A 27031-nucleotide genomic window follows, 5' to 3' on the forward strand; every position below is an offset into this window, starting at 1 on the left:
GGGCTGTTCTTCGCCGGACAAACACTGCTAATTGAGCTCCAGCGGTACAGGCTTGTTGTACTTTTCTTCTATCTCTTTGTTTGCAATTACATATATCAGTAGTGGTTGGTTACTTTGCCAAGCGCCCCCCCCCCCTCTTCCCTCTTATTCGTCATACTCACGGGGCACACTGATTCTGGTTAAGAAGGGCACTCCTTTTGTTCTGAGTGGTTCCCTCGGGGACCCGTCTGGCAGGCACTGCATGATTTGGGGAGTACTGGGAACGCTATCGGTCACCTTAGTTTGCTGCTATGGTCCAAACACCGATGACCCAGACTATTACACTTCTCTCTGGGGGCAAATTTTAAAAGTGGATCTACTCATGTCATTTGAGGAGGCCATTTCAATACTGCACTATGCCCGACACTTGATCGCTCCCATCCCCAGCCTCACCATTATACCAAGTCTCAAGGGGCCCTCTCCCAGCTGCTCCCAGAACATGGGCTCATTGATTCATGGAGACACGTGCATCCAGGGCGTAGAGAAGTGTTCTGCTTGGGTTTTCGGATCAGATGGAACCCGCTCACCAGAGCCTCTCTAACCCAGCCAGAACGTTACTCCCTCCCTAGGGCCTATTCACAACAAGTAACCACATGTACATACCACCTAAGGACAGGGAATTCCTATTATATATATATATATATATATCTAGACCTCTTATAATACAAGTGGCGGCCTCGCGATCCCAGACGGACCCAGGACTTCCTACCCAGACGGCAGCCTTAGCCTCGCGGTCCCAGACGGACCCAGGGCTTCCTACCCAGACGGCAGCCTTAGCCTCGCGGTCCCAGACGGACCCAGGACTTCCTACCCAGACGGCAGCCTTAGCCTCGCGGTCCCAAACGGACCCAGGACTTCCTACCCAGACGGCAGCCTTAGCCTCGCGGCCCCAAACGGACCCAGGACTTCCTACCCAGACGGCAGCCTTAGCCTCGCGGTCCCAAACGGACCCAGGACTTCCTACCCAGACGGCAGCCTTAGCCTCGCGGTCCCAAACGGACCCAGGACTTCCTACCCAGACGGCAGCCTTAGCCTCGCGGCCCCAAACGGACCCAGGACTTCCTACCCAGACGGCAGCCTTAGCCTCGCGGTCCCAAACGGACCCAGGACTTCCTACCCAGACGGCAGCCTTAGCCTCGCGGTCCCAAACGGACCCAGGGCTTCCTACCCAGACGGCAGCCTTAGCCTCGCGGTCCCAAACGGACACAGGACTTCCTACCCAGACGGCAGCCTTAGCCTCGCGGTCCCAAACGGACCCAGGACTTCCTACCCAGACGGCAGACTCAGCACAAGTTCATCCTATAATTACCATAACATACAACAAGGGAATCAGTTTTACTATTCATCGGATCACACAAGAACTGCCAGTTTGAGCACAACCTGTTCTCTGGTTTGAGAGACTTCTCCCTCCTTTATTCAGTTACCACTTACCTGATCAGTGTTAACATCTGTTCATGTCAAGTCACAGCTGACTAGAAGAATAGGCTACCCCCTTATACAAGAACACGCAGCACATGTTGATTCACTACAAACTGAGTACTTTATTACCAATTACATACGCAATCATATAACAGTACTATATGACACATATCCTGCAAAGAAAAGTGAAAGATTAGATTGTATACTCTAATAAGAAAGGGGTCGACATCACCTTAGTCGTGTGTAGCCTGCACTCAATGGTCATCTAGGTTCCCTCCTCGTCTGTGCCTCGGCTCGCTTGGAAGTAACACCTCCGCAATCACGGGTCTGTTCCCTTCTCCGAGTCACTGGGACCTCTTCCTCATCGGCTACTCTCTCCTCTCTGGCTATTCTGCTAGGAGAGTATCTGCTCCTCGGTTTTTCTCCATCCTTAAGTTTATCATCTGTCTTCCCTGGAATAAGTAGTAGCTTTACTGCTAACGGCTAGGTGCCGCCTATGGATTGAAAGAATAAGTGCCTGTATCTGCCTCAGACTTTCACTAATATAGAGGTGCATTTCCTCATGGAAAATTCCAGCCCGTAACCTGCCGCCCACCAAATTCTTGTACCTCCCCGTACCAAGGACACGTTCCCAGCCGGCCGGCCTGATGTAGTGTCTTCGGCATGAAGAAAAATACAATCCTTCGATAAGGGCCGGCCTGAACCGGTTCTCTCCAAGCGAATAACACCTCATAACTAAAACATCACCCTCGACCTAGAAGCTTCCCAAGCTGCCGGAGCAGAAAGAAAGATGGAGTCTCTCCTGTTTGAGGCCTACCAGGCCTGAATTCAGCACGGCTCCCTGAAATACCCTCACTACAGGACATGGTACCCCTAATACTAACGAATCTATCCCCTAGGCTATGTGTGCAAGCCCTGATCTATGGGGAAGAGCACAGGATCATGTCAAAATGCCTAACAAATAGACTCCATTCACTACTCTAACCCTTAGACTTGGATGGAAAGAGACTGAAGTCACACCAGTTGCCCTTTAACACGAAAAGGCCGGGAAAATCGAGCAGTACAAGAAGGTACATATCGCACCACTGCCCACGCTGCTTGGTCCCGCCTTGATTATTGGATTGTCTCTTGTGGAGTTGTGCCATGGATAGTCTCCATAGATCACATGGCCAAAACGCTTTCGGACCATGCGCCCGTATGCATGCAAACAACACCCCCTAACTCAGTTGCATCACCGTTCTGCTGGAGGCTAGTGCCCGAAGCGCTACTGATAGTTTTTCAGACAGAGCTGGGGGAAGAGATCACCAGCTTTTTTAGCTGCAACAGGGGTTCGGTCAACCATATGAGTACTCTTTGGGAAGCTTTTAAAGTTACGGTTCGCGGGTTCTGCATGGCAAAATGTTTTGGGGTACTTCGAGACATCAGACGTAGTCTACGTCGGTTAGAGGGCGAACTCATGCAACTAGAAGCTGACATGTGGCATGAGAATTCGGGTATACAGAGGGCCGCGATTCGTGACAAATTTACTGAATATATTGACGCTGCCGAATGCGAGATTCGCTTCCGGGGTAAATATTTTACTGCACGTAGATATCGTGAAGGAGAGAGGCCGGGCAGAGCACTCGCAATGGATGTTCGGCAAACCCCGCTTTTCTAACTATATTCTGGACATCTTGGATGCCCCAGGAGAATGCCATAGAGACAGTTGAGACATCCTTCATACGTTTACCTCCTTTTACGAGGAACTATATAATACTCGACGGGGTGCGTCCCCGGATTTTAATCCCTTCCTTAAGGATATTGCCCTGGGCTGGCTGGGAGATAACCAGCGTGAATTTCTGGCTGCACCCTTTGAGTCCGATGAGTTTCGGGAGGCGATTATGAAAATGAAATCCGGGAAAGCCCCGGGCTGTGATGGCCTACCTGTTGACTTTTATAAGTCATACATAGATCAGTTGATCCCAATACTGAGGGCGGTCTAACTGGAAGCTCAAGAGGCCCAAATTCTTCCAGACACTATGAGGGAGGCACTTATTATTTCATTCCTGAAGCCCGGCAAACCTGCGGATGAGTGCGATTCGTACAGGCCTTTCTCTCTCATTAATACAGATACAAACATCCTTGCGAAACTAGTAGCGAATCGCCTTAGCCTCTTAATGGAGAAGCTGGTGCTTACTGACCAGGCAGGTTTTATCCCAGGGAGGGCAACCTCCCACAACTTGCGCACACTATTCTCCGTTATGCACAATGTTGACCCCCAACTGGCACTCGTGGCAGTCTTCTTAGACGCCACAAAAGCCTTTGATTCGGTAAAGTGGGATTATCTTTTCACTATACTTCAATGTATGGGTCTTCCTGTCTGTTTTCTTTCTTGGATACACCTTCTATATGCCTCTCCAACAGCGTGGGTGAGAGTTAATGGTCATACCTCCTCCCCTATTGGGCTCACACGGGGCACCCGCCAGGGATGCCCTCTATCCCCGCTTCTGTTTGCCCTTGCAATAGAGCCCCTAGCGGCGAGACTTCGGCAGCATCACCAAAAGAAAGCCCTTTGCTGCTTCCTCCGTCCCATACTGATCTCTCTATATGCGGACAACGTCACGCTATATGTCAAAAACCCGATTCAAAACCTTAATCCGCTCCTTCGGGAATATGGGAAATTTGGCGGCCTATGGGGCATCCACATTACTTTGGCTAAATCCCAACTCTTCTCGCTCACTCCTGCGGCAACGCCCTTCCCTACGGACTACCCTATTGAGTGGTGTACAGAGGAGGTAAAATATCTGGGGGTACATGTCACCAACAATTGCGAGGAATAATTGCGTCGTAATTATGGGTGCGCGCTTGACCACATCACGAGCAGTATCAGTAGGTGGATAGCCCTTCCCCTCACCATTGCTACCGCTATATCCTGGCAGGCCCTTTTTTAATATGCTACGATCGGAGCTAATACGGTTGGTTTGGGGCGGTAAGCAACCGCGCTTGCAATGGGACACACTTACACGGCCATTCTCGCAGGGATGGTTTGATGTGCCTAATTTTGAATTGTACTATTTGTGCGCCCAGGCACACTTTGCGCACTATTGGTTCCACCACCCTAGGTATAGACCCCAAGTCGCAACGGAACACTGGCTGGCGCATTCTATCCCTAGGTATAGACCCCAAGTCGCAACGGAACACTGGCTGGTGCATCCTATCCCGCTAGGCGGGGTCTTCCTGGCAGTGCCAGAGAATTGACCAGTGGGACAGTCCTCAGTGGACTGCACTGTTAAAGCCTGGCAACGCCTTTCCCGCATGCTTAAGGCACTGATACTTTATTCCCCCTTGCTCCCACTCGCGTATCACCCACAACATGCCGGTTCCTCAGGAGGGAATATTTGCTAAGATCAAATCTAAGTTTAAAATTACCTGTTGGGGTGACCTCTACATGCATGGTAAATTTCGGGACATGTCACAATTGTTTCAAGGAGCCCAGCTGGCCCCCATGGACATTTTTTTTTATATGTATGATATAGACAGGGAGTACGGGAATACATGCCATCATATCTCATTGAGCCTCCCACAGTTGGGCCATTGCACAACATGCTGCGTACTACTGATACTTCACATCTCGTTTCTACCTTGTACCATAACCTTTACACGGAAATGGAATACCCTGCTAGCCCTGCGCGCGCCAGGTGGAGCACTGAACTGGGACATGACATTATGGACCAGCAGTGGGGCTATTGCTATAAGCAGACCGAGCTTGCCTCCTCAAATAGTAGGCTGCGCATTACAAATGTTTGCAGCGTCTCTATTACACTCCTGCCAGGCTGCATCGGTATGCGCTGCGTGACAGTGCTCGTTGTGACGGGTGCAGATCAGACAACGCTGACTTTCTCCATCTAGCATGGGATTGTAGCGCAGTACATTGATATTAGCAACAGGTATTTACGGCACTGAAGCTCATGACCATCCGAAAGATACCACAGTCCCCTCTGCTGGCGCTGCCATATACAGAAGAGATACCTGCGGCTAAGCGTAAATTCATCACATTTAGCATACTACTAGCCAGACAGAGGGTGGCCTGCAGGCGGGGCAGAGCGCCAAAATTCAAGGAATGGATGGGAGATATGAACCTGTGGCAGGAACAAATACACACCTACTCTGAATTACTCCCATTGCCTTCCCTGCCTCGAGACATTTGGGACCCCCTCACTATGTACCTCATCGAGCATCCACTAGAATCCACTCCGGAATTAAGCACGCATCCTCACTAGGTAGACTACTTTCTGAACATTTTAGGGGAAAATGTACTCTAGTTGTTGATATGTAAAGTCCAAAATGTGATATCTGTGACAGTTTATATACCCTCATATATGGGGGTGGGGGGTCGAATGGAATATGTATTCATGATGTCATTTTTGGGTCACGCCTCTATGCCTCTAATGCTCCTATAATCTGGGAAATCCCTATATATGCTGTATACGATCATGCACTGATGTATTTCATGTACTGAAACAAATGCTGGTGTTTGTATAATGGTTAAAATAAAAAAGTGGATTCTAAGGGTCATAAGGCTGACCTTCTATCTGATGGAGACTTCTAGCTGCAGATTCCTTACCTTTGAATTTCTCAGGCGTCAGGCTGGATCCGGTAACTTTTGCATGAGCAGTACTGCTGCGCTCCGTAGGGTGGCTCCAGTCGGCTGCGCATGACCTCGGCATAGTTAGCCTCGGTTATGACGTCGCAGTCACCTATGTAGTGCCATAGCTACCATGGGTTGAGCTCCGCTTTATGTAGTGACTTCAGCAGTTTACCCTTCGAAGAATTGTGATTAATACTTGAAGAGGATACTTACACCCCTCAACTAATATCCCAATTTTATACAGGTAGTAAGTGCTATCCACATTTTATAATACAATACAATACAATGCAATTCATAAGCAGTAAAGAATTCACATACCCTAATGCTTCGGCATCTGTTAACATAATATGTGCTGCAAGGGAACATCTCACCGGTGTGTTGCCACCAGCTCCAGGGAAGCGAACACTTGAAACCAAAATCATGACCTCTGGCAAATTGCAACAAACTACATAGATACATACATAAAATATGCAAATTTGAAGTTGTCCAACATTACTAAATCCGTATATTCATATGTATTCACTTAGTACAACGTAAAATGCTACTTAGAAAAGTAAAACCACACCAATTTACTGCGATCTAGCAAAGGCAAGGGGTTAAACGTGTATACTTTTTTCTATTTTTTTTAGAGTTTGCAAACACTGGAAGAGGCTGGTTTTGGACAAAGCTTTGTGGAGAAAGGTGGATTTAACAACTCACAGGGTATTTATTGCATTTTTTACCAAGCGACACAATTGACTTAAGGTTTACAGTGCATGCTGTTATTATGTCTGTGCATTTGAAAATAAAAGTTTCTTTTTAAATGTACATTTTCATTCTAACTTTTTGTTGTGTTTTCATTATTGAATGTAGTCTGAATGTTGATTCACAAAGTCAAATTATAAAGTCTGAAATCTATTCAAACAAATATAATACTTAGTGGTATATGCCCCCATCTCTCAATGTTAAATGTAAGGTATACATACACGCCATACTGTATGCACAGGCAGCAGCAGTTCAAACGACTTGCAAACTTTGAAAAGTCAAAGCACCACCAGAGGTTTGCAAACTTATCTAACATCCCAAGAACAGGTATAGCGTAGGCAGCAGTAATGGAAGCGTTCCCTCAGACATCAAACACAAAACCTACTGGAGCCCGGCTCCCCTGGCCCTGATGGACAACGATCAGTGCTGGAATTGCAATAACGAAAAGGGGGACCTGGCGCACCTTATTTATCACTGTCCCAAAGTCAAAAAATTCTGGGAGAAGATTTTCACATTCTTAAACAAAATGTTAGGTTGCCCACTAAAAACGGAATTTGCTACCCTGGCAACTGCAATTATTACAACAGAGGTAGGCTCACAACAGGACAGAGACCTACTGGATCTCCTTCTAACAGCGGGAGTCAAAATGGTACTCACCAAATGGAAGGACACCTTCAAGGCAACGTTCAAGGGTTGGCTCAATTGGGTGACGTATCTTAGAGGCGCTGACACATCTGCCCTACGAGACTCACCATGGAGACAGCCCTGCAGGCGAATGTGGACAAGTACCTAGACCCATATGAGCCGCCCTGAGTAGGTCTAGAAGCACGACTCGAAAAGCTCAACCCCACGAGAACATGTCACTAGCGAAGAAAATAAAAAACTTCTGGCATGCTATCTCTTTCTCTCTCTACCCTAATTCCTATCTTGCCCCTTCCACTCTTTCTTTTTCCCATACAATGACAGTGGATGGGGGGCAGTCAAGCTACCGAAAATGTACTACAGCTAACTCGGCCAGTTTTGGCTGCCCTGCAACAACAAAGCGTTGAGGATTACATGAGGATTACATGTTATAAATTATATGTTGTAAAAAAAAAGTATATTGAAATAAAAAAATAAAAAAAAAGATACATCACTTATTTCACCAGTAAGAGCTTCCCTTATACTCTGCAGTTATGGGAAGCAGTATTGCTATCTTTCCTTCAAGCACAGAGCTAATACAGCAGTGGCATCAGCAATACAAGCTTCTTTCATACTCAAAACAGATACAGCACATGCAGGAACAGTACCATCTATCTCATAGACAACAGAAAAAGCTTGGAGAGCAGCAGGTACAATTGGGGAACGTGTCCATGCTGCAACGTCCTCTTACCCCGAAAGTATCTGCGGGCAGGTGAGGGAATAGGGGCCTTCAACTGAACTTTTAATCTGCCTATAGTAGAGCCCATCCGCTTACCGTCATAAATCATCTGCTAATCTTGTGAGTCTTTAGCTGGCCCTCCACAACCTCAAGTTAATCCTGCAATCTGGCCCTCTCAGATTAGTTAGACCCAACAGATCCCAAGCTAAAGATCAGCCAACCAAAAGCGAGTCCTTTGCCACCCTCAGAGGCACTCCACCAGTCCATAGAGGCCCTTGACTGGCTCTCTGAGGGTTTTGCTTATCTACTGCTTCTAACATCCCTTCAAGCAAAGTCTGCACTTTGAGCGTTGCTCGTGGGAAAGTGACATTCCCCTATGCTGTGGTGCGCTGAAGTCCTATTTATATTGCTATTAAACTGCAAAATGTAGTAACCTGTTTAACAAACAAGCGCGCACACGCTTGTACTCTTTTTTTGTCATGCAAGTTGTAACCTGTCTTGTAGTTTAGTAGCAATGCTAATGTCTCTTGGCTTATCCAATCATTCGACAACGCTTCCTCCAACAAGGAGGCAATTTGAATCCTCAAATTTTCTGTGGGATCCCTCTCAAGTATAGTGTAGTTCCTCCTATAGGAAGAGGTAATCTTTCAACCGTCCAACCCCTTTTTTAACAACATAAGGGACTGGCATCGGTATATAGACGATGTTCTGATAATTTGGCGGGGGGATAGGGCCTCGGCTGAGACCTTCCTAACTTGGCTTAATTTGAGAAATCCTTTCCTGTTCTTCACTGGATCAATCACGAACAATACCCTCCCATTCCTCGACTTGAATATCAAAGCCGAGGGAGGGGGTCTGACTAGTAGTGTGTTCCATAAAGAAACAGATAGGAACAACTTACTATCTTTTCTGAGCTTCCACCCACGGACCCTGAGGGAGAATCTTCCCTATGGACAGTTTCTGCGTCTCCGCAGGAACTGTTCACATGTGGAAGAGTTCAAAAAGGAAGCAACCATCCTAAGTGAGAAGTTAAGAAGCAGAGACTACCCTGAGGGTGTAATTAAAAGCGCCCAGAAAAGAGCAAGGAATTGCAACAGGGATGTTCTCCTGGAGACCAATCAGAGAGAAACTACAGACAGGAGTATCTGTGTGACCACATACAACACAGCTTCGAACAACCTTAGGAAAATCATTCAAAAGAAGTGGCAGATTCTTAATTCAAATGGACTGAACCAACCTGTCCCTTTATTTGCATTTAAGAAGAGTGCGAGTATTAAGAACATAATTGTGAACACTCGCCCGAGACTAACGAGATGTGGGTCACCTGGGTTCTGGCCCACATTTTTTACCCCCGGTGGTTGGGACATTATGCCTGTGGATCTTGTAGAGCCTGCCCCTTGTCAATCAATGGGAAAAATATTGACATTGGTTTGAGGAGCCCGTGGGAACTTAGACAGCACACCACATGTAATACTGAAAACGTCATTTACATTCTGAGGTGCCCGTGTAATCTATTATATGTGGTCATGACCACACGAAAAGTAAAAGTTCGGATTTTAGAACACATGAGCACAATACGCTGTGGTAAATCCAACACGAAACTTACTGCTCACTTTTTGGAGAAAAAACATGATGAGAAAGACCTGAGGTGGCTAGTGGTGGACAAACCCTTTATTCCGCAGAATGTGAATGACACCTCTAGCTTCCTACTACTGAGAGAACAGAGATGGGTAGAGCGTGTGAATAGCCATACCATAGGACTAAACGATGGAATCCCATGGTTCCAGTTGTATGGTATCACACAATAGGATTTGATAAATGAAAATAAGATCTGTATCTATTCTGAAGAAAGGAGAGAAAAAAGATTCCAGTTTTTAGAGCACACTGCCCTCTTGTACATGCCAGTGACACGATACCTTAATTTAATACTCGGTAGAATGATGAAATACGAGTATATTAAAACCCTCCCCGCTCTTCCCCCACAACCGAGATAAATACCTTTGGGTTAATTAGATTGTAACGAACCGGCAGACATTCAAAGATGGCCGCTTCGAAAATAACATGGCAAGAGAGCATCTAGAAGGCCTCTTTCTATCTCGTGGATACAGCGAGGCTGCCGGGTAACACGCAGAATGGGCGTGGATGACCGCGCGTATACGAAAACAATGTTCCCTTTTTAAAAAAGGACCCGAGGGAAGTTAATCGTATCGGCGGAGGACTGACGAGGGGAAAGAGGAACGAGTGCCTCTTTGGAGTAGTAAGCGTTTGTTTTAGATGCGTGAGTGGGATTAATTCACTCGGAGCATGAATGCTCTCTAGTCACTTAATTAGGTGCAATGATGGCTCGAGTGGAGAGACTGTGTGGATGCGAATAAACTTCAAGCATTGCGATTATTGGGCAGTCGTTTTTACGAATTTTAACCATTGCCCAGAATACGCTAGTGTGTGACAGTCAAGGAACCAAGGTATTCAAAAGGTTTTTTGACTAGAGGACTAATTCTAAAGCGAGTATCTTTGTGCCATACAAACGAGTCTTTCTTTCTTAGTTATTGACCATTTTTCATGCAGAGTGTGACGACAAGAGCACCCGCCCCCGCTGTCCCGGGTTTAGAACATTTTTTCGTAAACTCTTGTGAGTATTTCTCTGTAAAGTGTATAGATGGGTACACAAAAGGGGTGATAGAGACTATTAACACGTGGTGTGACATAGGTATTGTACTGTACAGGGCATGTTTTTATCGATAGTTTGGGTATTTTATTCGGATCACTATCTGGATATACATGCACAGAGGTGACTCGTGAAACCAGCTAACCTGTTGTGAGGGTGTCGGATGCGAGTGTTTCCCGCATTTTGGGCACTGGGTGTGCTGGAAGATAGGCTGCAGTGAGAGAACATGGTTCACATATGAAGGATGCGTGGGATATTCAATGATGTTTCAATTTACAAAAAAAGAGGTCGAGTGGGAATGATTATCCACTGTTTTCCTCTTCCTTCTATAGATATGTCCTTCCTCTTGGAAATTCCAAAAGAGCGAAGCGGGGATACTGCCCCGAACGAATAAGGTAGTAAGTACACGACAAGGGGTACAGACCACACCAAAGGGACCCACACCCTGATGAATGCCAGAGTGACCCGGCTGGGCACGCAAATAGCTGGCAGAAACATGTTGGTTTTAGCAGGGGTATTATAGGGTCGTTACCTGCCCTGGATACCCCATTTTCTTCATTTTAACCCTGCCAGAGGTTGACAAGATTAAAAATGCGAGAGTCAACCCCTAGACAGTTTTAGATTTCTTTCTGCTTTTCTTTTGGTCCCTTTACTCTGAGAGACTATCTGTTGTCTTTTTCTTTGAGAAGCACAATTTTTTTTTTTTTTTTTCTTTTTTCAAAAACCTTTATTCAGCATGACTTCACAGTACACAGCCCCATGCCTACAACCAACAAGTGGCCGGCGGCCTGGTATAAATGAGGAGTTTAACGTTGAACACAGCTGCCTGCCTACAACCCTCCAAGGGCCGGCTGCGGCATAGAAACTAATAAACTAGGACACACTTTCGAGGAACGCGTCACCCCCCCATGGAAGCCCCGCAGTCAGTAAGCGCTCCATAGCATTATGCACCGGCGTGCAGAGGCGACCCTCAGCACTGTGCGTCGTCATTCCCCCCTCCCTATCCCAATACCTAGCGCAACATGGCAGTACCATGAGATCCATCCATGCCGGAGAGCAAGGAAAAGTGGAGGGGAACTCAGGACTCATTGCTTGACTACATTCTACCAATTCCCGCCCCCCCAACTGGGGTAAAGCAATTGGATTAAGAGCGCGGAGATCTAATGTGGATGTGAGTGGGAAGGTGCGTTAAATCTGCGGGTGTGACAATAGATACGTCTGTAGGGGACCCCAAATGTCAAGCGGTCGGGATGCGGAAGGGAGCAGTTCAGCGTATAGTAGTACATTGTCCTGACAGTGAACCATGTCTTGGATCCAATCCTTAAATTTCGGAGCTCTGCCCCTCCCCCATCTACAGGCTATGAGTCGCTTAGCCATGAGAAGGGCAATTGTGACAAATCTACGAACCGGCTTCTTAGTAGTTTTGGTGTAGCCCAACAGTGCCTGCGTCGGAGAGGGTACAAGAGGGGTGTCAATCATTTCCGAAATGCCAGAATATACATGTTGCCAGTAAGTGGCTAATTCGCGGCATCCCCACGCCATATGAAGGAAGTCAGCCGCGGGAGCATGACAGCGCCAGCAGAGATCTTCCTCCCGAAGGCCCACCCTGTGCATGTGCGCTGGAGTACAATATAGTCGATGTAGGAATTTATAGTGAATCACCCTGAACCTACTGCTGGAGGAGATTTGTTCGGTTTGCAAGCAGCAATAGCTCCAAATCTCGTCCGCTATGGGCTGACCCAACTCCTCCTCCCATTTGGCCCGTGCCCTACAAGGTAGGGAATCTGGTGAAGTGCGTAATGAGTGGTAGAGGGTGGAGACCGCGTGTGAGGGAGTGACAGCCTTGAGTAGCTGATGGAGGGGCTCTAGAATGGGCGGTTCGCTGGGGAATTCCCCCGTCAATGCTCGGATACCACTGCGAAGCCTGGTATAGAGGAATGTGTCCATGAAGGTTTGGGCAGTGTCAGCGAATAAGTGTGTCTGGGAGCGGAAGAGGCCATCATGATAGAGATCCCCCCATGTCGTTATGTGAAATTTAGCCATAAAGTTTTTAAACAATTGTTCTTGTAAGAGGGGCAGCCGGGGGTGATATGCCAGGGGAAGCAGTGGAGAATAGAGCAAAGTCGTGTGGGCAAGTTTCGCTATGTATTGCCACGCCAGAATGGAACTGGAAATAGTGGTGCGGTACATCGTCCGCGTCTCTGGCGCACTAAATATCGCACCCGCCAGTGGGATAGGATCCGCCAGCCAATGTTCTACAGCTGTCTGTGGTAGAAAGGGAGTGGGGCGGATCCAGTGATGTATAAAGTGGGCTTGCGCGCTATAGTAGTACAACTCAAAGTTCGGCAGGTCCAACCCCCCCTGCACAAAGGGGCGAGTCAGTGTCTCCCAACCAAGACGCGGCCGCCTTCCTCCCCACACCAGCCGAATAAGCTCAGAGCGCAGGAGTCGAAAAAAGGACCGGCCTGGGTAATATGGGATATTTAGGAAGAGGTAGAGGAGCTTAGGAAGAACTACCATCTTGATGAGGGAGGCTCCGCCCGCGAGGTAGAGAGGCAGCGTGATCCACCTGGCTACGCAGGTCTGAATGTGATCAAAGGTGCGACCATAGTTCAGCCGCATCAACTCCTCTCGATCACGAGAGAGAAGTATGCCAAGGTATCTAACTTCATCCTCCTCCCATCGTAAGGGGTATTCCAGCTGGAACGGCTGAGCAGCCGCGGTCAGCGGGAAGACAGTGGACTTACCCCAGTTAATATGAACACCAGACATGCCTGCGAAGCGAATAAACTCCCGAAGGATGGGATTTAGGTTAGTGGCGGGATCCCGGATGTATAGTGTAATATCATCCGCGTATAGGGAGATCAGTACCTCTCTCTGGAGACAACGCAACGCCTTGTCTCGGTGATGTTGTCGGAGCCGGGCAGCCAGTGGCTCCATCGCCACCGCGAACAACAACGGGGATAGGGGGCACCCCTGACGGGTGCCCCGCGATATCGCAAAAGCCTCCGATATCCGCCCATTTATCCCTACTCTAGCGACTGGCCGGTCATACAGGATATCGATCCAGCGCGTGAAACCCAGTGGGAATCCCATATTACGCAGGATACAATGCAGATAGTCCAATTCCAGGGAGTCAAAGGCCTTGGTGGCATCCAGAAAGACCGCCACTAGTGGCAAATCGGGGTCTACATTGTGCATAATGGAGAAAAGCGTCCGAAGATTATTGGAAGTGGCTCTGCCAGGAACGAACCCTGCCTGATCCGACAGTACCAGACCGCCCAGTAACAGCTGTAATCGATTGGCTAGAACCTTGGCCAGAATTTTTGCGTCACAATTAATCAAAGAGAGAGGGCGGTAAGAGTCACACGAGTGAGGCAGTTTACCCGGTTTCAATAGAGAAGTAATCAGCGCTTCCTGCATTGATGGAGGGAGCGCACCCGACTCATGCGCCTCCAGAAAAACTTCTCGAAGCACCGGGGCTAGGAGATCCATATAAGCCTTATAAAAATCCATGGGCAGACCGTCCAGACCGGGGGCCTTTCCAGGTGCCATCTGATTAATTGCATCTCTGATTTCGTCCAGGCCTATGGGTTCCGCCAAAAACTCCCGCTGACGATCCGAGAGCCAGCCCAGGGTGAGCTCCCTCAGGTAGTCGTCCATGTCCAGTGCGCCAACTCTGGTGGTAGAGTAAAGCGTGGAATAGTGCATAGTGAAAGCCGCCAAGAGCGACTGTGTGTCGCGTATAGGAACTCCCTCTTCCCCCTCAAGCTCTAGCACGAAATTGGAGCCACGCAGCGGACGGACCGCGTTCGCAAGGGATCGACCGGGGCGTTCACCCTCTCCGTATGTCCGAGCCCTGAAGTATTTGCCCCGGAAGTGTACCTCTCTGTCGGCAGTGGAAGTGTATTCAGACATCGCCGTACGGTACTGTGCTTGCGCATCTGTGCTGACAGCAAAGTCTGGACTAGTTTCCAGAGTATGTAACGTGGATTCTAATTTATGTAGTGTAGCGCGTAAGGTCTTCAACACCCCGGAACTCTTAGAGATACATACTCCACGCATCGTGACTTTCAGTGCCTCCCATAGGGTGGCCACGCGGTCAACCGAGCCTCTGTTACGCGAAATGAAGTCTTCTAGTTCTTGCCCTAGTTCGGATCGGAACAGTTCATCGAGTAAGATGTTGGGCTGTAGTCGCCATGTCGGGGATCTACCCATTATGTCCGGTAAGCGGAATTTGGCGAGCACCGGAGAGTGGTCGGAGAATGTGCGGCCTATGTGTTGCACACTGACCAGGGAGGGGGCCAGTGCCCTATTTATCATAATGTAATCTAGTCTAGCCCATGTGGCATAAGCAGTATTCCAGTGTGTGCCCTCCATGGAGGTCGGGTGTAAATGACGCCAGGTATCCACGACCTCTTGAGTGTCGCATATGTCCCTCAGGTATCTGTGTGTGTTATCATAGTGGCAAGCGGAGGGGTTGGATCTATCCACAGCAGGGTCTAGCACAGCGTTGAAGTCACCTCCCCAGATGAGGTGCGTGGAGCCCACCTCCCGGATTTTGTTCCAAAGAGCAATAAAGCTGCGTGGGTCATCACAATTGGGACCGTAAGAGCAAGCCAGGGTAATAGTCTCGATGCCTATCCTGCCCCACGCTACACAATATCGGCCCTCTGCATCCTTGGCTGTACCCAGGGGAACAAAAGGAACCCCACGTTTTAAAAGAATAGCAGTGCCTCTTGCATAGGATGAATACGACGCGAAAAGCGAGTGCGCAGCCCATCTAGCAGCCAAGGATCCCCGACGGAGGGGGTCCATATGTGTCTCCTGCAGGAAGACTACCTGAACATGCAGCCTATCCAAAGCTCCCAAGATTCGCCGCCTTTTCCTCGGGTCCCCCAATCCCCTGACATTCCAAGAAATAGCGGTGAGCAGTCCCCCCCCCACCTGGCTCAGTGTGTGTGGCGTGCGCTAGGTCCTCAGACACGGGAACCCCAGGTCAATAAACCCACCCGGCGGCTGTCCCAAACGTGTAGCCATCTATTAAGGGCAACGTACTGTGCTACGTCAACAAGTCTGCGTGTAGTGTTCATGCTGAAAAAAACCAATAAACCTAAAACAAATCCCTGAGAGCCCACCCACTCCGACATCCCAATCATGCCGGGCATCTCCCCCACCCCTTACAAACCTAAAACATCTTGTCATTCACTCATGAGGGAGCACCCAAGTGGGGAACACCAGGGGTCCAGACCCGCCATCCCACTCCCCCGATATCTCACCCGCTACCCCCTGGAGCCAAGATCCAGTGGAGAAACACGGGAGGGGGAGGTTGGTGCCAGGGCGCAATCGAGTTGAAACATCGTCAAGGAACCATCAAGAAAAGGAGAGGCATAGCCTAATGGGTGGTAACTCCACCAGAACGGGCGAGAACACAGAGTCACATATTAAGCAGTCATTGAATTGCACAGAAAAAAGGCAGAGGCAGAAATAAGTGCACATCAAAAGAATACCATCAACGGAGCTCAACGGCGGCCAGATATCCCCAGTCAGTCAAGGGCAGAAGTGGGCGATCGGGATCTCGCACTCCCCGAAGGGGAGTGGGCCAGGTCAATAGATCTTTTGTGGTCTTTCAGAAACAGTTCAACTTGGGCTGGATCCTGAAATATATGTGGCTTGCCACGATGGACAACCCGTAGCCGGGCCGGGTATAGCATGGAGTATTGAAGTCCCTGTTGAAGCAGTCGTTTCTTGACCTGGCCAAATTTACGACGTGCGTCTTGCACAGATTGTGTAAATTCCGGAAAGAAGGATAGCGTGGTGTTTTCGAAGAGGACTGGTTGTTTTTCTCTGGCAAGTCGGAGAAGGGTGTCTCGATCCCTGTAATTCAAAAAATGGATGACTATAGGCCTCGGGGGCGCGCCGGGCACGGGGCGAGGGCCCAAAGTGCGGTGAGCCCGTTCCACCACCAGCTGAGGAGAGAAGGCGTCCGCGCCGAAGAGATCGGAGAGAAGTTTCTCGACGAATAGTTCCATCCTGCCCACTGAGGTAGTCTCCGCCAGACCAATAAGGCGAACGTTGTTCCGGCGCGATCTCGCCTCTAAATCCTCATTTTTGTCGGCGATCACCTTCAGCAATCGCTCCATCTGCGATACCTTGGACGTGGTGGCCGTCGCCCCATCCTCCAGCCCGGAGACCCGCTGTTCAGCCTCCTTAAACCGCTCCTCGTGCTGATCCAATCTATGCACCACGGAGTCCAGGCGGCGCGTCATACCATCGATCTTGGAGTCAATGGAGGTGAGGCTGGTCTGCATGTTTAGGAGGAGCGCTTTCCAATCCACCTCATCTGCGCTGCCCCCTTCAGCATCGCCGTCTCCCGGCGGTTGGGCGTGGGATTTTTTTGTAGGAGCTTCGAACGGGAGCCGGGATTGTTTGGTGTGCTTGGCATCAGTCTTGCCCGTTGTGGAGGTCGGCCCCCCTGGTTTCGGAGACGGATTACCAACCCGGAGCAGCCTCTCCAACCCAGTCAGCGCCTGGTCGCGTGCGGCAGGGAGAGAACTAGGCCGTACTCCGGTCACCTCCGACTATGACCCCTCCACGAAGCCAGCCAGGTGTAGGGCCCACAGATATCCACTATGCGCCAGAAGTAGGAGGTATCGTCAGGAGAAGGGCCACGAGCAGGCACCTCCTGCACGAACAGTATCTCGCAGGGCCAGGTCAAGCAGTGGGGTCCACGTGGCAAGGCCCGTGGGGGGGGGGGGCACCAACAGCAAGGACAACGTACCCCCACCACACCCAGGGCCGACTTGAGCAAGATGGGGCACTCTTCGTCAGCTCCGCAAGGCTCGTTTGGGCTTACGCTGGTAGCTCCGCAATCTCGCGCCCCCAGTGAGGCATCAGCCCGCCCCCGTCTCACCAGTGTGTCCGGAGGTCAGCGATGGGCAGGGGAAGCCACCTCAGGAGCGTCCGATGTCAGCAATCTCCCTCCGCCTCGGCCGCGCTCCGCGGCCTAGCGTGCACAACAAATCCCCGCTGCAGCGTGTGCACAGCGGCCGGCCTCCTCGCACCAGCCGAACAGCCGCAGCGGCCGCGGGGGAAATCGGCGGTCGTAGCTGGCGAACCACCGGCAAGATCGGGCCCCAATTCGGTGGATCCGTGCGTCGTCCTCTGCCCGTCCAGTAGAGCCAGTCAGATTAGTGTTCCTTGGACATAGGATGGGCTGATGAAGATTCGAAGCGCCCGGCTGGCGAGAGCCTCACACAGGTGCGGCCATATTGGTCTGGCGCCCTCTAGCGCCCCTTGAGAAGCACAATTTTGTGTTTATTCTAACTGTTCTGTCTTTATACTTTACCCTCACCACCGACTTTCATCATTCATTCTAAAAAATTGCGCTCCACCAAAGGTGTTGGTCTGCACCTTGGTGTATGATGCGGCCCAATGATGAAGCATGACACTCTCGGGTGTGTGAGGGCAGTATTATAAAATCTATTGATTTTCCCACTTCTTAGCATCCTAGACTGCTATACTTGCTTTTTTCTGTTATTCTTTGTCTCTGTCATGTGTGATTAAGTGTGTTTGAGGGAGTCAGAGACAGTGCTATCCCTCGTCTCTTCTACTTTGTGGGTTGATGATTCTAAAGGTACCCAGGGTTTGTGGATTCTCCTAGAGGGTTCCCAGAAATTAGTCAAAATACAGCAAAATTTTGGTTTTTTTGTGAAAAATGGGGAAAAGTGGCTGCAAATGAAAGCGTCTGGGTTTTTCTCTGCAAATGATATCAAAAAAGGGTTTGTGGGCTGAAATCACAATTTTTCCAGCTTTTAGGGAATTACAGATTTTTGGCAGAAATCCAACATTTTTTACACAGTTTTGACATTTTTCTGGGACATACCCTATTTTTGCTATTTTTTGTGCTTTCAACCTCCTTCCAGATAATGGTAAAAATGGGTAGAAAAGCAATAATGGATCCTGGAAAGCTATACATTTTTGAAAAGTAGACAAAATTCTGAATTCAGCAAGGGGTCATTTGTGTAGATCCATCAAGGTTTCTTTATAGAAACTAACAGGTAAATATAGGAAAAATAAAAAATTTGTTGAAAAAAGCAGCCTTTTGAGTCAACGTTTTCACCTGTAACTTCTTCGAATTATGACATCTCTTTGAAAGCAATGTACCGTTACATCCGGTGGACCTTCCCGGTTGTGGGGATATATAGGACTTGTAAGTTCACCAAGAGCCCAACAAACCCAGTGTAAAAAACTGAGCAGCATTTTGTAATGTTTTTTTTTTTTGTTCCGGGTATATAGCAATTATTGTGGGAAAATGTATACATGGAAAAATCGGTATGAAAGACACCTATGTATTTCTGAAATGGGAACAAATTACAGAGTTTAGAAACAGTGCATATTTGGACATTTTCGAAATTGGGAATACTCATACTTGCATGACAATTATTGGTCATTTTTCAAAATGACTTTTTTTTTACACAATGTCTTTCATTTGGAAGGGAGAAATGCATCAAAAATCAATAGGTAATAACAGTTGCTTTACAAATCCGAACTACCCTAAGTCTCCCGATAAAAATGGTACCTCACTTGTGTGGGTAGGCATAGTGCCCACGACAGGAAGTGGCTCAAAACCGAAGGTGAACACACCACATTTTCACACTGAAAATTGACACTTTTTTTGCGAAGAGTCTAGCCGTAGTTTTTTAACCCTAGCCCTGCCGGCACCTAGGGAAACCTAGCAAACCTATACATTTTTGAAAACTAGACACCCAGGGGAATCCAGGATGGGGTGACTTGACTGCCTCCCACCATGGTCTGTTACCCAGAATCCCTTGCAAAAGTAAACAATTGACAAAAAAAACACATTTTCCCCACATTTCTGTGATGGAAAGTTCTGGAATCTGCGTGGATCCACAAATTTCCACCCACCCCGCGTTCCCCAAAGTCCTACGAGAAAAATGGTACCTCACTTGTGCGGGTCGGCATAGTGCCCGCGACAGGAAACGGCGCAAAACGCAACGTGGGCACACCTCAAGTTTGCAGTGAAAAATGACCCCTTTTTGGCAAAGTGACTACCTGTAGTTTTTGAACCCTAGCCCTGCCGGCACCTAGGGAAACCTAGCAAACCTATACATTTTTGAAAACTAGACACCCAGGGGAATCCAGGATGGGGTGACTTGACTGCCTCCCACCATGGTCTGTTACCCAGAATCCCTTGCAAACGTAAAAAATTGACAAACACATTTTCCCCATATTTCTGTGATGGAAAGTTCTGGAATCTGCGTGGATCCACACATTTCCACCCACCCCGTGTTCCCCAAAGTCCTACGAGAAAAATGGTACCTCACTTGTGCGGGTCGGCATAGTGCCTGCGACAGGAAACTGCGCAAAACGCAACGTGCTCACACCTCAATTTTGCAGTGAAAAATGACCCTTTTTTGGCAAAGTGACTAGCTGTAGTTTTTTAACCCTAGCCCTGCCGGCACCTAGGGAAACCTAGCAAACTATACATTTTTGAAAACTAGACACCCAGGGGGGGAATCCAGGATGGGGTGACTTGACTGCCTCCCACCATGGTCTGTTACCCAGAATCCCTTGCAAACGTAAAAAATTGACAAAAAAACACTTTTTCCCCACATTTCTGTGATGGAAAGTTCTGGAATCTGCGTGGATCCACAAATTTCCACCCAGCCCACGTTCCCCAAAGTCTTAAGAGAAAAATGGTACCTCACTTGTGCGGGTCGGCCTAGTGCCCTCGACAGGAAACGGCGCAAAACGCAACGTGGTCACACCTCAATTTTGCAGTGAAAAATGACCCTTTTTTGACAAAGTGACGAGCTGTAGTTTTTTAACCCTAGCTCTGCCGGCACCTAGGGAAACCTAGGAGGGTCACTTTGGTTTTTGACCCGGTGCTCGGCGTAGTGAAGCGACATCAACATTACCTATGCCAAATGTCGCCTCACTACGTTTTGGGCCCTTGCCTGCCGCGGGTACTTGGGCCTCCCACACAAGTGAGGCACCATTTTTACCGGGAGACCTGGGGGAACGCTGGGTGGTGGTAAATTTGTGTGAGCCCGGTGATGCCACAACTTTCCCACCCCAAAATGTGTGAAAAAAGTGATTTTGTCAGCTAAAATTGAGGTTTGCAGGGGATTCTGGGTAAGGAAACGTTGGGGGATCCACGCAAGCCATACCTCCCTGGAAGCGGCCGGGTGTCTAGTTTTCAGAAATGTGTGGGTTTGGTAGGTTTCTCTAGATGGCCGCTGAGCACCGGGCCAAAAACCAAAGTGACCCACCCTTGCAAAACCAGATTAACTATTGTTCCTACAGCGTGAGAATTTTGGAGTAAAATTGCAAAGAAAATGTGGCAGACATTTTGAGGTTTGCAGGACATGGGGGATAAAAAAAACTTTTTGAATTCACAAGAGAGACATCACCATGAACTCCCATGGGTTTTCGACAATATCTACAGTTTGTGGGTTATTCTTACATGGAAAGTGTACCTTGGCAGAGAAACTAAAGACAAAGATTGCTGCACAACCATCTATTCCTCAAACACACACACATACTGGTTGGATTTGGCACAAGGGCAAGTCATGGTTCAGTGTATTAAATTTTATTAACTAGAGATTTCACAACAATGAAATGCACTGTCAATTAAATTCACAAAAAACCAAACCAATGACTGCCAGCTCGTGAGCTGTAAAGCCACGTCAAGGCACCAACCACTTTACAGGCCATTCACACACCTTTCATACGTGATACAAACAAGACCATTCGCACCACCAGGTACAAAAGCAACACAGTACAAAATTCACCAAAAAGGGACAAGGTACACCCTGCTTCAGAAAGACAAATATTACTGCACAGCCATCTAATCCGCAAGCACACACACATACTGGTTGGATTTGGCACGAGGGTGAGTGATGGTTAAGTAGATACAATTGTATTAGCAAGTGAGTTCACAAAACATGAAATGCACTGGTAATAATTGAAAGGGCGAGAAACTGAACCATTGACTCACAGCTCGTGAGCTGTAAAGCCACGACAAGGCACCAACCTCTTTACAGGCCATTCATACACCTTTCATACGTGTGAGACATACAAAACCATTCACACCGCCAGCCGCGGGCCCATCACATAACAAAACTCACACCAGCACACAGCGCCATTCAAGGGCCCATCACTTTCACACGCCCACAATCCAGACACAGCAACTACACATGCTGATGGATTGCGTGGAGTGGCACTCAGCTAGCAGTGTGTGTAGTGACCAGCAGAAAGTCACTACTCACACACAGCCAGCCGAGCTCCAGTCCACACACACCGCTAGCAGAGCGCCAGTCCACACACACCGCTAGCAGAGCGCCAGTCCACGCACACCGCCAGCCAAGCGCCAGTCCAGGCACACCGCCAGCCAAGCACCAGTCCAGGCACACCGCCAGCCAATCGCCAATCCACGCACATACCCAGCCAAGCTCCAGTCCACGGACACCTCCAGCCAAGCACCAGTCCGCACACACCACCAGTCCACGCACACCGCCAGCCAAGTACCAGTCCACGCACACCGCCAGCCAAGCACCATTCCACGCACACCGCCTGCCAAGCTCCAGTCCACGCACACCACCAGCCAAGCTCCAGTCCACGGACACCACCAGCCAAGCACCCGTCCGCACACACCACCAGTCCACGCACACCGCCAGCCAAGTACCAGTCCACGCACACCGCCAGCCAAGCACCATTCCACGCACACCGCCAGCCAAGCTCCAGTCCACGCACACCACCAGCCACGCACCAGTCCACGCACACCGCCAGTCCATGCACACCGCCAGCCAAGCACCATTCCACGCACACCACCAACCAAGTGCCAGTCCACACACACCAACAGCCAAGCGCAAGCCTACACACACCGCCATCACATTTAGGATTTTTTTAGAAAAAAACACTAACAAATCGCAAATAGATACAAATCTTCTAACAGAAAATCAGCAACTAAATACAACACCAACCTTGAAACAGAATCAAATTTTCCAAAGAATACAGACCAGACAGTTCACTTTATCACTCATGAATGCTCCCAATAATTATTTCGCGTGTGGTACGCTCTAAAACAAGCAGGGTGACACAGTGCAGGATGAGAAGGACAGTCGGGGCAGTACATACGACTCTCCTTCCGCGAACCTCTTCGCCAACAGACTCTACATCTCCTACTGGGAAAATCTTTTGAGGGTGTGGGAGGAATGTGATCTGGAAAGTGGCGATCTTTCAATCTAGCAACATCCTCCACCACTCCAACTCTAGGAACACTTGCCTGTTCCACTACAACAAGGCTGCCTAGTACAGACTCCTGAAACTTAGCAAAAGTCATCTTTGACTCAGGGCAAGAATCCTGGAACACAACAAAAGCATTAAACATTGCCAAGTGGAAAAGATGGATAGCCAACTTCTTGTACCAAATGTAAGCCTTACGAAGAGCAGTGTAAGGTTCCAACCTCTGATCTACTCTGTCAACACCACCCATGTGCCTATTATAGTCTAAAATGCACACAGGTTTGCGCGGTTCAGCGACCTGACCCCAAACAGTCACAGGTGCAGTGCTTTCATCATGGATGGTAGTCAGCATGTAGACATCTCTCCTGTCTGAAAACTTCACAGCAAGAAGCTCCTGGCAACGCAACGCACTGCACTGTCCCCGCACAAGCTTTTGACAAACAAGTTCTTTCGGGAAACCTTTACGGTTAGAGCGGATTGTGCCACAAGCAACAGTGTCCACTTTGGCCAATTCCCTGAACAACCGCACACCAGTGTAGAAGTTATCTACATTTAAATGGTGGCCTTTGTTAAAAAATCCTCTACCAAGTTCCCAAACAATTTTCTCAGTCACTCCAAAAGTGGACGGACAACCAGGGAGGTTAATCCTAGATTCCTTACCGGTGTACACCCTGAAATTAGACACATATCCAGTCCTACTGTCACACAGCATATACAGCTTTATTCCATAGCGTGCCCTCTTACTAGGAATGTATTGCCTAAAAACCAAGCGGCCCTTGAACAACACCAAAGACTCATCCACTGCAATTTCTTTCCCAGGGGCATAAATCTCAGAAAATCGATCAACAAAGTGATCAAGGACAGGCCTAATCTTAAAAAGACGGTCACAATCAGGGTGATCTCGTGGCAACGCTAAACCATTATCAACAAAATGCATCATCCGAAGCAGAAGCAAATACCTGTCACGACTCATGACTGCCGGAAAAGTAGACGTTGCCATCAAGGGACTGCTAGACCAATATGAAGACATTGATGGCTTCCTTAGCAAGCCCATCAAAAAAGTTAAACCCAAGAACTTCTTCATCTCTTCAACATTTGTGGGAGTCCACCGGGTAGCTCTAGAGTGTGGCTTAAGACTGGCACTTTTGTCCCTCAAAAACTGTTCGGCATACAAATTAGTCTGCTCAACAATCTCTGCCAAAAACACATCGTCCATAAACAACTGAAAAAAATTTACCGGCAAAAAGTTTTCAGTATTCACTCTAGACTCTGGAACACCAGTAAACTCTGGCAATGCCGGCTGCATCATGCCAGGGGCAACCCAGAGGTCATCACTTTCAAAGGGAAGCCTTGCAGCCCCAGCCTGCAGCCCAGATGCCTCTTGCCGCACTACACCAACGGGAAGCCTTGCAGCCCAGATGCATCTTGCCGCACTATCGGCACATCAGTCTCCTCCTCTAACACAGGCACTTCATCCGCACTAAGAGTATCTTCATCATCCGATGACTCCATACGGAGAGAAAACTCACTGCCAGAATCGTCCCCTGCCTCCTCTCCCTCAGATGCAGAGTCAGTCTCTGAACCAATATCAGAGGAAGACTCAAACAGCAAACCAACAACCTGCTGAGCAGTAATCCTGCGGCTAGCCATTATACTTACTAAGATTGAAGACTGCACAAACAAGTCAACAACAACCAACAATGTGCAAACCAAGTAAGTAAAGAAATGTGTACCTTTATCACAATGATCAATGTACTCAAAAACTATAGAATTCAATTACAAGAGACAGCTACACTCACCAGGACCTACTTTGCAGGGACACAGCAAAACCAACGATATCCAACTAGAAAGAAGAAAAAAAAAAAAAATTACTCACAAGACAACAAAATACACATTGAGCACAAATGCAAACAGTTTTTGCCAAGGGGTCGCTTCCTCATGCAGAAAAATACATCCCTGGTGTCTAGTGGGCTTTTCTGCCCCCCCTGGGAGCAGAAACGGACAAAGACGACCGATCTGCCCCCACGGGGGGCAGAAAAGTCTTCCCATTATTTATGCCCCAAAGGAAGCGACCCTTGCCCAAGGGGTCGCTTCCTAAATAAAAAAGAAGACATCCCTGGTGTCTAGTGGGCTTTTCTGCCCCCCCCCCTGGGAGCAGAAACGGACAGAAAGACGACCGATCTGCCCCCAGGGGGAGGTGGGGGGCAGAAAAGTCTTCCCATTATTTATGCCCCAAAGGAAGCGACCCTTGCCCAAGGGGTCGCTTCCTCATGCAGAAAAAATACATCCCTGGTGTCTAGTGGGCTTTTCTGCCCCCCCTAGGGGCAGAAAGACGACCGATCTGCCCCCAGGGGGGGGCAGAAAAGTCTTCAAAAAAATTAGGCCGCCAAGGAAGCGACCCTTGCCCAAGTGGTCCCTTCCTAAATAAAAAAAAAGACCTCCCTGGTGTCTAGTGGGCGGCAGAAAGACGACCGATCTGCCCCCGGGGGGGGGGGGGGCAGAAAAGTCTTCTAAATAATTAGGCCCCAAAGGAAGCGACCCTTGCCCAAGGGGTCGCTTCCTACATAAAGAAAAAAAACGAAAAATACATCCCTGGTGTCTAGTGGGCTTTTCTGCCCCCCCAGGGGGGGGGCAGAAAAGTCTTTGAATTAATTTGGCCACCTAGGAAGCGACCCTTGCCCAAGGGCTCGCTTCCCAAATAACGAAAAACACATCCCTGGTGTCTAGTGGGGCATCCCTGCTCCACGATCGCGACGCTGTGCGCGATCGTGGAGCAGGAATGCCCTGTATTGAGACATCAGGGGAGAGGAAATACTCTTTCCTCTCCCCCGATGCCTCAATACTAAAGAAATCACCCCCGCGGCCCCCACTGGACAAAGAAACGTACCTCTACTCCCTTGGACGCGCTGGAAGAAATGGATTCCAGCGCGTCCAATGCTTCCTGATGACGTCGGCGCGTGCTGACGTCATGGGGAAGCGTGGGGGGGCTCGGGGGTGGCAGCGGAAACTCTTCCGCTGCCATCCCCCTCTGTGGGGGCACGATCGATGCCCCAGGGGGGGGAGCGCCAGCGCTTCCCCCAGGGGCTGTGCTGATGACGGAACCGCTCCGTCATGAGCATCAAAGGGGTTAAATTGAGCTCCCCCTCGGATCCCTGTCCTCCCTCTATACTTCACTTGGCTCCAGACCGAGTTAGCACCTATTTGACCCCACTCCTGAATAACATTCTTACGTCCGGTACCTTCCCCACTTCCTGCAAGAAAGCTTGTAAACGGCCCATTTAAAAAAGAAAACTCACTAGACTTCTCCGAAGTCAAAAATTACAGGCCGATATCCTGCCTACCCCTCGCAGCTAAAATTCTAGAAAAATCTATTAATCACGAGCTGACATGGTACTTAGAATCCAATTACCTCTTAGACACCATGGGGTCCAGGGCTCCGCCTGGAACCTATTGAAATAATTTCTGACGGACAGAATACAAACAGTGGACCTAGATGGGGATAGATCTAAACCATTTGTTCTTCCCTGTGGAGTCCCACAGGGATCCTCCCTCAGCCCCACACTTTTTAATATTTATGTGAAACCTCTGGCTGCCCTTCTACAATCTTTCGGCTTACTTCTGACCTCTTATGCAGATTATACGCAGATTGTGCTATCCCTACAAAGAGGTAAAGAAGCGGAAATGGCCACTAGTTGCCAGGATTGCATGGCTGCCATTACGGGTTGGATGTCTGCTAACTGCCTAAAGCTGAACGCAGGCAAAACAGAGGTGATCATTTTCGGAAACAATACTAACCTCTGGACCCCGTCCTGGTGGCCCAGTGAGATGGGCCTCCCGCCTCCACCTGCACTTAAGGTAAAAAACTTGGGTGTGATTGTGGATAATACCCTTTCATTTGGGGACC

The 27031-nt window shown here is 48.9% G+C and overlaps 1 protein-coding gene across 1 annotated transcript in view; it reads left to right on the forward strand.

Annotated features, from left to right (window-relative positions):
• Nucleotides 1-27031, forward strand: part of LOC146856200 (F-box/LRR-repeat protein 12-like) — a 73465-nt gene that overhangs the window by 35722 nt on the left and 10712 nt on the right. Inside the window, exon 2 of the mRNA XM_085654247.1 lies at nt 6715-6787. Coding sequence (XP_085510373.1) covers nt 6715-6787 — 73 coding nt within the window. The remainder of the gene's footprint in view (nt 1-6714; nt 6788-27031) is intronic.

The sequence above is a fragment of the Triturus cristatus genome, chromosome 4_1 (assembly GCF_964204655.1).
Source record: "Triturus cristatus chromosome 4_1, aTriCri1.1, whole genome shotgun sequence".
Classification (NCBI taxonomy): domain Eukaryota; kingdom Metazoa; phylum Chordata; class Amphibia; order Caudata; family Salamandridae; genus Triturus; species Triturus cristatus.